Here is a 12,648-nt window from a genome sequence, read left to right as displayed (position 1 = left end):
CGGAAAGAGGAGATCTTAAGCAATAAAAATATATGTGTCTCCATTTTTTCTAGTGTCGAATAGTCTTAGTTATTGGCCGTTGAAAAGCAGTGTACCGGTAGTCGCGTTTTGGCCGTTTAAGGGTTAAAGCGAAGAAAAAGGGAATTTTTCTTGAAAGAGGGGGAAAAATGAGAAATTCTTCAAAAATTGGAAAAAAGGGGAATAAAAGGAAGAATGTGAAATCTGAAATTAAGAATAATTAGAAAAGAAAATTACCACTTGACACCATAATTGACGAGTGGTTCCATCATATTTTTCGCGTTTAATTCTGGAGATTCGTCTAAATTCATCATTAAAGGAACAGATGGACCGAAAACGTCTGCATCTAATAATCCGACTTGTTTTTCAGGATCGTTCATTTTTAAAGCTACGGCTAAATTAACAGAGGTAGTTGATTTTCCGACTCCTCCTTTTCCAGAGGCAACTATTAAAATCTGCTTTACACCTTCGATTGGTTTTTGCTTTGGAAGACCTCGTCCCATTACTTCTCTACGCCGAGTTTCAAGGTCTTCTTTAGTTGCCTTGTTCGATTTTGTGGTACAAAACTGATCATACAAAATTTTCTTTATCATATTATTTTTTTAAAACTCTTCATTATATTATAATTTTCTTTACGGTGAGTTAAATGTAATATAAAAAATTGATATGGCAGACTTCACATCCCATAATGCTCTAAAGCCAGCGGAAATTAAATGATTTTGCATGAAAATTTGAGGAATTTCTTTAAATAAAATTAATGTCGAAATATATTACATTTTCGGGAAAGTAAAGGAATTTTAAACCAAAAAAGATTAATTTTTAACAAAAGAGTTGGGTTTTTAAGCTAAACATCGAACTTTTGATCAAACATTTGACTTTTTAAGCAAATAGCCGAATTTTTAACAAAAATGTTCTTAATAGTTTAACTTTTAAGCAAAAGGAACGAAAAATGAGCCAAAATTGAATTTTTAAACTAAAAGATTAATATTCTAACTAGAAAGACATTTTTTTAACTACGAACTACTTTCTAAGCCATGAAAGACGAATTTTCCGAAAAGAAACGGTTGAATGTTTAATCCAAAAATATGTATTTTCAATGAATTAATTAGTTAATTTTCAAACAAATAGCAGAAATCTCTACTAAAACTGATAAATTTTCAATAAATACATGCCTTTTCCGCTAAAAACATCAATTTTCAACCAAAAATTGAATAATTCAATTTTCAACCAATAAATATGAATTCTCAACGAAGAATTCGGAACAAAAAATTTAAAATTTTGTTAAGAAAATAGTTGAATTTACAACAAAACAAATATATTTTTGACCGAATTATGGAATTTTTAAGCAAAACAAATTAATTGTCGATCCAAAATGTAATGGTATACTTTTTTAATTAAAAATAATTAACTTATAACACAGAAAAATAAGTTTTCAACAAAAAAAGATTACTGTTCTACCAAAAGATGAATTTTTTATCCTAAGGGACGAATTTTCAATCCAGAAAGACGAATATAAAAAGAAAGGAATTATGAAAAAAAATAGACTTTTAAGTTAAAGAGAATTAACTTTTAACAATAAAAAATAAGTTTTCAAACAAATAAGATGAATTTTAAATTCGAAAGGGCGAATTTTCTATTCAAAACAACTGAACTTGCGACCAATATGACTTTTTGACCAAATAGTTGATATTTCAACAAAATATAATAACAGTTTAAACCAAATACATAAATGCTGAACCAAAAATAAATTAAAGGGCTTTTCAAATAAAAATAAGAGGGTGACCGTTTTAATCGACGATCAAAATTCCCGGTCATTTCCCGGTTTTTTTTTCGGTTCGCAAAAGTTTTCACAGTCAATGAACTTTGAAAACTTCTAATTTTAAAGATAAATATTTTTCCAATTGAAGCAAAAAAAAACTACAAATTAAAGAACTCAAAATGGAACTCTTGAGTTTTTAACTCTTAAAATTGAGCTTGAATGTTTTTTAATTCAAAAATTTTGTATTCAAATGTTCAATAAAAATAAAAATGTATGAAATGGAAGTCTTTTATAATATAAACTATGTAGAGTTCAAAGATTCAGATCCAATTCTAAAAATATATATCTACATTATAATTTCCAATGCTCTATAAATTAAAGAATCAATCAATGAACTCTAAAATTTTCAAAATTATATAATTTTAAAACTGAACACTTCTCAAATTATTTTCATCTTAAATAGTTTAAACACCCTTGAAAAGTTTCAAAATTGTATTTCAAAATCTTGAGAAATCTAAAAATTGTTTTATATTTTTCAAATTATTTTTGAAATTTTTTCCGAACATATGAATATCTTTTAAAATTAATCGAATTTTTCCTATGATTTTTATAAAATACTGTAAATTAAAAAAAAAAATTCCTTGAAATCTTCCAGATTCTTTTTTGATAATTTTGGAAATCTTTTAAATAACATCTTAAAATAATTTTTCAAAATAAAAAATCTTTTTCAATTTTCCTAGGAATATCAAGAAAATTTTTTTTTATTCTTTTGAAATCCTGCTTAAAAAGCTTCTAATTTTTTTTAAATATGCAAAAATTTAGATTTTCACACATAAAAATTCTTTAGAAAATAACCATTAAAATTGTAACATTCAGAATTTAAAAGTTCTTCTAAATTTAATGAAATTCTTTAATTATGAAGTTATTTTTAAGTTGCAAATAGTTTATGAGGTTTCAACCTGACGTTTAAATTTTAAAGTTTTAAATTTGTAAGTTCTTGAATTTTTAACGGATTCAGAATCTTTTTTGTCAAATCAATTATTGTTCAATTTTTATTACTTAAAGTATAGAGGAATTAAAAAAAATTATTTTAATATATGTGAAATGTGAATATATGTGAATAATGAACTTTCAAAGAAAAAATTTAATTTTCATCTGAATAGTAAAATTTGTGATCAAAAATAAAATTATAGATTTTGTAATGAAAAATAATTAACTTTTATCCCCAAAAGGATTTTTCTACCAAAAAAATATAACTTTTCTACAAAAGTTAAACTTTCATTTAAAAAAGAAAACGATTTTTCTATCCAAAATGACGAATATTTAACAAAACAAATAAACTTTCGACCAAATAGTTCAATTTTTAACAAAAAGAGATGATTTCTAGATCAAAAAAATATATTAAAAGACTTTTCAAATAAAAAGAATTAACTCTCAACCAAAGCAGATGACTTTTTAAGAAGATAGTTAATTATTATCAACAGCGAAATTCAATTTTCATTAAAAACAGTAGAATTTGTAATCAAAAATATAATAGTAGATTTTTTAATCAAAGAGAATGAACTTTTATCGAAAAAGATGAATTTTCAATCCAAAAATATGACTTTTCGACCAAAAGGTAAATTTTTTTCCAAACAGACGGATGTTTAACAAAACATTTGAGTTTTTTATAAAAAGATGAATTCCAACAAAATAATAAAATTAGCATCAAAATAGTTGAATTTTTCCCACAAAAAGATTAATTTTGGACCAAAAATGTGATAGTAGATTTTTCAATTAAAGAGAATTAACTTTTATCCAAAAAAGATAAATTTTCTATCCAAAAATATGACTTTTCGACCAAAAACTGAATTTTCAATCGAAAAGCACGAACTTTCTACATAAAAATACGACTTTAACCATACAGATGAGTTTTTAATCAAAGAAATTTCTTCAACAAAATAATAAAATTTTCATCAAAATAGTTGAAGTTTTCAAAAAAAAAAAAAAGATAATTCTGGAGCAAACGTATAATAGTAATATTTTTAACTGAAGAGAATTAACTTCTATTAACAAACAAAAAATGTATTTCCTACCAAAGGATGAATTTTCAAATCCAAAAGGAGGAATTTTCTATAAAAAAATAACAATGATCAACAAAACATTCGAGTTTTTAACTCAAAATTTTTTATCAAAATAGTTGAATTTTTTCCCAAAAAGGTGAATTGTGGAGCAAAAATATAATAGTAGATTTTTCAAATGAAGGGAATTAACTTTTATCTAAAACAAGATGTCTTTTCTACCAAAGGATGAACTTACAAACCAAAAAGACGAATTTCTGACGCAAAAAGAAAAATGTTCAACAAAACAGTTACATTTTGTAACAAAACGATGCCTCTTTAACAAAATAATAAAATTTCCATCGAAATAGTTGAATTTTTACCCCAAAAAGATGAATTTTTGAAAAAAAATTAAATTAAATGTTTAAGGGGAGGTTCTACACTTCAACGGGAATATCAACAAAAACTATTATTTTATTTAAAGATACATTCTTTCACTTTGAATCTGTATTTTTGAAAATTTTAAAACGTGAAATCCGCGACCTTGAAACGTCTTTGAACTTGTCGCTACCAAAAACAACATGGGTGTCATTGTGGTATCACATCGACCAGTTGGGTTATATGAAATAAAAAAAATGAAATATATTTTGATTGAGGCCTGTATTGGCTATGATCGGCCAAAGCGATTTTTTTCTACATCAAATTTGTTTAAATAATGCAATATTTATTTAAAAGTTTGAAATTTCACCAAATTTTTTGACCTATTGGGGGCTGTAAAATTTTTAAAAATTAAAATTTTGAAAATCGTGCTCGGCCGATCAGAGAGGCATGTTTACTGAACAAATAAACAAAAATTGAGTCAATTGGATAAATATTTCTAGTAAAAGGCATACCATCCAGCTCGAAAAAGTTTACTTTTGGAAAATCTGCGGCAGTTCGACGATGGGTACTTTGGAGGTCCCAAAACTGTGGGAAGGAATATGTTTTCGACAAAATCCTTTTAGTGGCATATTTTTAGATACATACAGATTCAAAAAATGCAAAAAAAAAAGGATTTTTTGAAACTTGAAGTTTAGAACCTCCCCTTAAATTATTAAATAAAAATTTTCAGCAAAAAGAGAAGAGATAAGAACCAAAATTATAATAGAAGACCATTTAATTAAAATAATTAACATTCAACCAACAAAGATGAATTTTCTATCAAAAATTTAAATTTTCAATTAAAAAAAAAAAACGGATTTTCTTTACAAAAATACGAATTTTTAACAAAACAGTTGGATTTTCGACTAAATGAGATGACTATTCAACAAAATAGTTCAATTTTCAACAAAGTAATAGAATTTTCATCCATACAATTTAACTTTTATCCAAAAAAATTATTGTCTTTCAACTAAAATATAACTTTAAAAAAATTATTGTCTTTCAAATAAAAAATTTAATTTTCAACAAAAATAAATTAAAATTTTAAACCAAAAATATAATAGTACACTTTTCAATTAGAAAGAAGTAAATTTCAACCGAAAAGATTCATTTTTGACCAAAAAATGAATTTTTAAACAAAAGATGAATTTCCAATCCAAAAGGACGAGTTTTCTATCCAAAAAGACGAATGTTCAACTAAACAGTTTAATTTTCGACAAAAAGTACTATTTTTTAAGAAAATAGTTAAATTTACAACAAAATAATTATATTTTCCAACAAATGATAGAATTTTTAAACAAAAGAGATGAATTTTATACCAAAAATATAATAGACTTTTCAATTAGAGAATTAACTTTTAACAACAAAAAAAGACCTTTTTACCAATTAATAAAATTTTAATCCAAAAAGACCAATTTTATGTCAAAAGGACGAGTTTTTTTATCAATAACTTTCAATAAAACAGTTACATTTTCAACCAAAAACGATGACTTCTTGACAAAATAATTGAATTTGCAACAAAGCAAATATACTTACAATCAAATAATAGAATTTTTAATAAAAAGAGATGGATTCTGAATCAAAAATATAAGAGATTTTTAAATTGCAAATAATTAAATTTTTGCAAAAAAAAAAAAATTACTTTTTTTGTCCAAATAGTTGAATTTTTAACTAAATTAATAAATTTTCAACCAAAGAGATTAATTCTGAACCCAAAATATCATAACAGATTTTTCAATTAAACAAAATTAACTTTTAATCGAAAATAGTTTAACTTTATTACTGTGTTCTAATTATTCAGTTCGCATTTATGCGAAAACCCGAGGAAGTTTCTCGAAAAGAGGAGAAAACGAGGAACTCTAAAAAAGGAGAATAGGGGGGAATAGGGGAAAAAATGTGAAGTCTGCGATAACAAAATGTTTATTACAGAATACGCTCTTTTGAAATATACAGGTTCTCTAATATCAGTAACAATTTCAAACTCAATGTTAAAATGATAAAATCACCTTCAAAGGAAAGAATTTTATTTGAAAAAGGCGGAAATTCGAGAAAAGTTATCTTCTCACGAGACTTTAAAAAGGCACGAAATAAATCAGGGGACGGGAAAAAGAATCCAAATAAACTCACGTTTCTGAAGTTTCTTGGCACGCGGTCGAAGATCAGTGACCGTTTCGCTAAAATTGATATTTTTGTTCGGGACATGTTTGCTATAAGAACTAGTTAACCTCAAAACTATCATGAACAAGCGAGCAATGATACAAGGTCGAGAATTTTGAACACGTTATGGCGAATTTTCACCAAGTTTTAAATATTCCAACAAGAAAACCCCTGGCGAATTACGAATGAGTACTTAATGTATCACTTTCCTTGAGGAATCTATTTAAAAAACGAGATTAAAAACTGTCACGAGGGCGACGCACTTTTTTCCGTTTTTCGCTCGCCATATCGTCACAAGTCGCAACTCACTCGTCGCGCAGTGATCCATCATCAATCTGTTTTGTAATGTTTTTATCGGCCATAAATATGTGACAGTGAGTTTTTCAATTAAGTTTATTGCTTGTCTCGCATCTCTGATTATTGTTATTTATAGCAACTCATGTCTCGAAAAGAAAAACCGGGTCTAAATTGCTCACGACTGCGAATTGCAATTCCTAACCTCTTTCGGCAAAATTCCTCGCGATTTTTGACGTTTTTGTATTTCGGGCCTTCCTGGAGTCAAAATTCTTGTTTAAAACTTAAAAACTTTATCTCTTTAATTATTTTAATTTCTCAAGTCTTTTTTTTGGAGCTTTCCACGTGTAGTGTTTTTGTTTTGTATTTCTTGGGTTTTGTATATTTATATTTTTTTAGCAGAGAATTTCCGAATTTGGTAATGATTTTGGAAGAGGGGATTATTCACCGATGCCTTTTTTGGATATAAGAATTGGAAGGATAGTAAAAAAAGGATTTTGGCTTTGAGGTTAGGAAGTTGGAGATTTAATTTTTGGTTTGTTTAATCGATTTGTCTGATGGGAAAAGGCTATAATGAGCACATCCTGTTTGTGTTAATTTAATTATTAATGTGTTTTTGCCTTTTTAGGTAAGCCAGGATAATCACGAGGGCGGGTTCCGCAGAATATGGGCCTAAAAGCAGCTGTGCAGGCCCTCAAGTAAGTTTCAAATTTGATTAGTATTTTCTTGATCGTCTTTATTTCTTGCTCTCTGATGAAAGATTTATTTTTAGATGCCTAGTGAATTTACATGTGCTTTTTTCAGTAATTTTCTTTGATTCATATTTCTGAATCTATATTTTGGAATTTAAAATGTTTGACATTTTTTAACTGAAATAGCTCATATTTGAATAATTTCGGATTCAGGCGAACTTAACACTCTTTCACCTGTTCCATTCCCCCCTCCCCTTTTTCAAAATGAATTGATCTTTTTCCCCTGCTTTCCAGAAAAAATTTTAATTATTTATTTGAAGATTTAATTATTTTGTTGAAAATTCAACTATTTTCTTGAATAGTCATCATTTTGTTGAAAGTAATTTTTTTTTTAAAGTTTACTACTGTATTTTTGGGTCGGAATTATCTCTTTTGGTTAAAAATTCGTCTTTTTTAAAAAATAAAATTCGTCCATTTGGATGGAGAATTCAGCTTTTTTGCAGAAAAGTAATATTTTTGGTTAAATATTTATCTTTTACGGTTGAAAGTTTATTATTTTTAATTGAAAATTCTACTGTTATATTGTCACTTCATAATTATATTTTTTTGGTATAAAATTCTACTATTTGGTTGGAAATCGAACTCCTTTGTTAAAAAGTCGTCTTTTTCGTTGAAAGTAGATTTTTTTTAGTCTAATATTATATTTTAGGCCCAGAATTCGTCTCTTTTTGTTTTAAAAATTCTACTATTTGGTTGAAAAGTCTACTATTTGGTGAAAACATTGATTATTTTTAAAAAATGCAACTAATATGTTAAACATTAATCTTGTAAGTAACATTTTTCGGTTGAATATTCATCCTTGATGGTTGAAAGTTAATTCTTTCCAATTGAAAATTCTACTGTTATATTTTTGGTTCAGAATTATCGCTTTTGTGAGAAATCTCATATTTGGTTAAAAATTGTAATGATTTTTGAAAAATGCAACTAATTTGTTGAAAAGTAATTTCGTATATTCGAAAATTAATTGTTTATTTGTAGAAAAATTATATTTTTGGATTGAAAATTTATCTTTTGGTAGAAAGTTCAATGAATTTTTGAAAGTCCTTTTTAATTGAAAAGTTTAATATTATATTTTTCGTTCAAAATTTTTATCTCTTTTGGTTGAAAATTCAATAAAAGACCGGGAAAAATGACAGTGAATTTTTTTTACCGGGAATTTTACAAATTTGTAGAAGAAAAATCTGTCCACGTTCGATTTCAACAGTTTTTAAATAATTAGTTGAATTTTTATGTTTTTCAATTATGCTATTATTTAGCTTACAATGCGTAATTAAAAAATTTTTTGCTTTAATAATTTTTCCATTTAAATTTTTTATTTTTAAGCTTACATTTTTAATTTAAAGAATTTTCAAATGCTTTCTTAAATACTTGAACAAATAAAAAGTAAAAGCCTTTGATTTTGAAAATGTTGCAAAAAAAACATTTTTATTTAATAAATCATTTTTTTAATTTATCTGTACTTTAAGTAATAAAAAGTGAACAAAAACGACTTGACAAAACGATTTTAAACCAGTTTAAAATTTAAGAATTTTCAGATTTTAACGTTAAAACTTAAACGGTTTCAATTTGAAAGTCTTCGTCATTCAAAAAATGTGAACGTGTGACTGAAAGTTTATAAAATATTTTCTACTTAAAAATAACTTCATAATAATATATTATTAATTAACGGATTTTATTAAATTAAAAATATTGTTTTATTCTAAAATATTCAATTTTTAACTTATTCAATTTGAAATTTTTAATTAAAAAAAATTAATTATTCAATATTTAGCAATATTTGAATTTTTATTAAAGGCAAGTGAATTGCAACCAAATATTTAAAAGTAAAGAATCTTTAACTGAATTGTTTGACATAGAAAACCTGCAATCGTTAAAATTTCGAAAAATACTTAATTCGTAAGTGAAATTTTTCAATTTGGATATACAATTTACAAATGAACATTTGTAGAAAAAAATTGAGTAATTTTAAGAGATATTTAGGAGTTTTAAAAAGATTAAAAATTCTGATCCAAATTTTAGAAAGTTTATTTGAAATCTTCTAGAATCTTTTTGGAAAATTTTGTTTAAAGCTGTGAAAATGTTAAGAAAACGTTTTTATTATTTTGAAGCCTTTCACGATCCTTGAAAAGAATCTAATTTTTTTGTTTGAAATCTGCGAAAATCTAATTTTTATTGTACATTAGGCTATCATTTCAAGTTTTACATCAAGTTTGAATCTTTTAAAAACTTCTACATATCTCTTAAAATTACTCAAATTTCGCCTACAAGTAATAAATGTTCAATTGTTATTTATACATCCAAAATGTAAAGAATTTTTTAAAAATTTTCAGGATTTTCTGAAAATTGTAGAAAAATTCAATTCAATTTGACAAATATTTAGAAGTTCTGAAAAAATTCCAAAATAATTTTAAATTTAAAACAACTTCTAGATTTCTCAAGATTTCGAAATCAAATTTTGAAGCTTTTCAAGGATGTTTACACTTTTTAAAAAGAAAATAATTGAATTTCTAATTTAAGAAGTGTTCAGTTAAAAATTGTCCAATTATTCAATATTTAATGTTTCTAGCTTAAAATTCATTAAAATTATATATTTTAAAAAATTTTAAAGTTCATTGATTGATTTTTTTAATTTAAAGCATTGAAAATGATAACTTGGATTTATATTTTTTTATATTGAAAAATTTTAGCACCTTCAATTTTATACGCGTAAATTATTGAGCATTTGTATACAACATTTTTTAATTAAAAACTATTAAATTTCAATTTTAAAAGTTAAAAATTTAAAAGTTCCACTTTGAGTACTTTCATTTGCAGCTCAGTTTTTATTACCTCAAGTGGAAAAATTTTTAGCTTTAGTGTTCCATATTTTTAATTTCATTGACCGTGAAAAATGTTTTCAAATCGGGAAATGTCCGAGAGTTTATTTCGTCGATTAAAACGGCCACCCTGTTATATTTTAGGTCCAGAATTCATATCTTGGTTTAAATTATACTATTTGGAGAAAAATTTAATTATCTTACTGAAAATTAAATATTTTGTTAAAAAGTCATTTTTTGTATTCGAAAATTTAACTGTTTTGTTCCAAATTTAATTTTTCGGAACGAAAATCCCTCCTTTTGGATTGAAAATTTAACTGTTTCGTTTAGGTTTCATTTTTTTGGTGCGTTCTTTTCAATTGGTAGAAAAGTAATCTTTTGTGGTTGGAAATTCGACTATTTGTTTGCAAAGTCATCTCTGTAGACAGAAAATTCAAGTTTTTGTCTCAAAATTAATTTTTTGTCTTAAAAATTTAAGTATTTTGTTCAAAAGTAATACATTTTGGTGAAAAATTTAACGGTTTTGTTGAAAAATGCGTATATTCTTATTTATTGAAAAGTCTACTGCTATTTTTTTGGTTCAGAATTTCTATCTCTTTTGATGGAAAATTGATTAAGTTTTCGCGAATTCAACTTTTTTGTTAAAAAGTCATTCCTTTTTGGCTGAAAATCCAACTAAATGATTTAAAGTTGAACTACTTTGTGAAAAATTAATTAATTTTGTTGAATACTTAACTATTCTGTTGAAAATTATATTTTTTTATTGGAAATTCAACTTTTTTTGTAGAAAATTCACCTTTTTGTCTTGAAAACGCCACAATTTAATTGAAATTTTGTATTTTTCATAATTGAAAAGTATTTCCTATCTTAAAATTTGTATTTTGTGTTGAAAATTTACTTACTTTGTTTAAAAATGCAGTTTTTAGGTTTAGAATTATTCTTCCTTTAATTGAGGATTCAACTATTTTGTTAAGAATTTTGGTAAATATAAAATTGATGTATTCCATTTTTGGTTAAGAATTGATCTTCTTTAGTGCAAAATTCAACAATATGATAGAAAATTCAGGTATTTTGTTTAAAATTCGTATTTTTTGGTAGAAAATACATACGTTTTGGTTCACATTTCAAAAATTTTTATAAAAAATTGAACTATTTGGTTCTAAATGAAATTTTTTCTTGAAAATTCATATTTTCGGGATGAAAATAAATCCGTTTTGGTCAAGGATTCAAATACTTTGTTAAAAATTTAACTATTTAATTGAAAATTAACTTTTTTGTTGAAAATTATTATCTTGGGGTTCGAAATTCGTCTGTTTGGCTTGAAATTTCAACAGTTTGGTAGAAAATTCAAGTCTTTGGTTAAAAATAAACTTTATTTTGTTAAATATTCAAAATTTATAAAGATTCCGATACATTTTTAATAGATTTAAATAATTTGAAGTAATTTAAGGAATTACAAAAATTTCCAAAATGAATTTTTTTATTAATTTCATTAAATTGAAGTGATTTTAAATCTTTTGAAATACTTGAGGATAAAGAATTTTCTAGAGTTTCTGAAGATACTGAACATTTTTAAAAGACCTATGATTTTATTTGATAATATTTGAGTGGATTTTAAAGAATTTATTTATGATAAGTGATGTATTTGTTTGGGTTTTAAAGATTTGGAGACATTTGGAAATCAGCCTGAAATATGATTAATTTATCCTAAATTCCTTGTAATTCTCTTGAATTTTATGAATTCACTTGATTTTTTAATTCACTTGAACTTCTCTAAATGGACTCTATTCTACTTAATTTAATGGATTTCTTAAAATAAAAATATTTTGTTATTTAATTGATCTTGAGCAACAATTGATAAAATTATCAAAGGATTTTCAATATTTTAAAGCATTTTTTTTCAAATTCCTTGGCATTTTAAGAGCTCAAACAAAATTAAAAGGATTTTAAAGGATGTTCAATAATATATAGGTTATTTTAAAAGATTACAAAGAAATTTTTTATCGATTTCAGTAATTTAATGGAATTTAAAAGGATTTAAAATATGTATAGGGTATTGTAAAATATTCTCAGGCGTTTTCATGGGCTTTAAAAAGTTGCAAGGGCTTTCAAAAGATATCAAAGGATTCGAAATATTTTAGGAAATTTGAAAAGATTCTCAGAAATTTGTTATTTATTTCAGTAGTTTGAAGGCATCCAAAGACTGAAATATTTAAGGGCATTTTAAAAGATTCCGAGACATTTTTAAGAGATATAAACAATTTCAAGGGACTCCCAAGGATTTTAATAATTTTAAGGGCATGTGACACAGCTAAATACCTATATTACCGACCACAGTTTTTCAGTTCACTGAATGTTCTTTTGAACTTAAGAACTTTTTTTGTAAATAAAAT

At 25.1% G+C, this 12,648-nt stretch overlaps 3 protein-coding genes across 4 annotated transcripts in view; 1 reads left to right on the top strand and 2 right to left on the bottom strand.

The window, feature by feature from the left end:
• The window catches only part of LOC117179316 (sulfiredoxin-1), a 29,233-nt gene extending 22,765 nt beyond the window's left edge, over positions 1-6,468 (bottom strand). Inside the window, exon 1 of the mRNA XM_033370975.1 lies at positions 6,364-6,468. The gene's annotated coding sequence lies outside the window, so the exon portion shown is untranslated. The remainder of the gene's footprint in view (positions 1-6,363) is intronic.
• LOC117179315 (iron-sulfur protein NUBPL) overlaps positions 1-6,520 on the bottom strand; it is an 18,040-nt gene extending 11,520 nt beyond the window's left edge. Inside the window, exons 1-2 of one of the 2 annotated variants that reach the window (XM_033370974.1) lie at positions 6,364-6,520; positions 256-584 (exon numbers count right to left, since the gene is read on the bottom strand). In XM_033370974.1, the coding sequence (XP_033226865.1) occupies positions 256-584; positions 6,364-6,438 (404 nt within the window). In that variant the 5' untranslated portion in view covers positions 6,439-6,520. Of the gene's footprint in view, positions 1-255; positions 603-6,363 lie in introns of both variants that reach the window. The other variant, XM_033370973.1, reaches the window with a different exon arrangement.
• Positions 6,521-6,660: 140 nt separating this feature from the next.
• The window catches only part of LOC117179314 (protein SMG7-like), a 40,528-nt gene continuing 34,540 nt past the window's right edge, over positions 6,661-12,648 (top strand). The window contains exons 1-2 of the mRNA XM_033370972.1: positions 6,661-6,767; positions 7,316-7,385. Of these exons, the coding sequence (XP_033226863.1) occupies positions 7,354-7,385 (32 nt within the window). The 5' untranslated portion in view covers positions 6,661-6,767; positions 7,316-7,353. The remainder of the gene's footprint in view (positions 6,768-7,315; positions 7,386-12,648) is intronic.

The sequence above is a fragment of the Belonocnema kinseyi genome, chromosome 9 (assembly GCF_010883055.1).
Source record: "Belonocnema kinseyi isolate 2016_QV_RU_SX_M_011 chromosome 9, B_treatae_v1, whole genome shotgun sequence".
Lineage (NCBI taxonomy): Eukaryota > Metazoa > Arthropoda > Insecta > Hymenoptera > Cynipidae > Belonocnema > Belonocnema kinseyi.
This window is presented reverse-complemented; position numbering and strand designations above follow the sequence as displayed.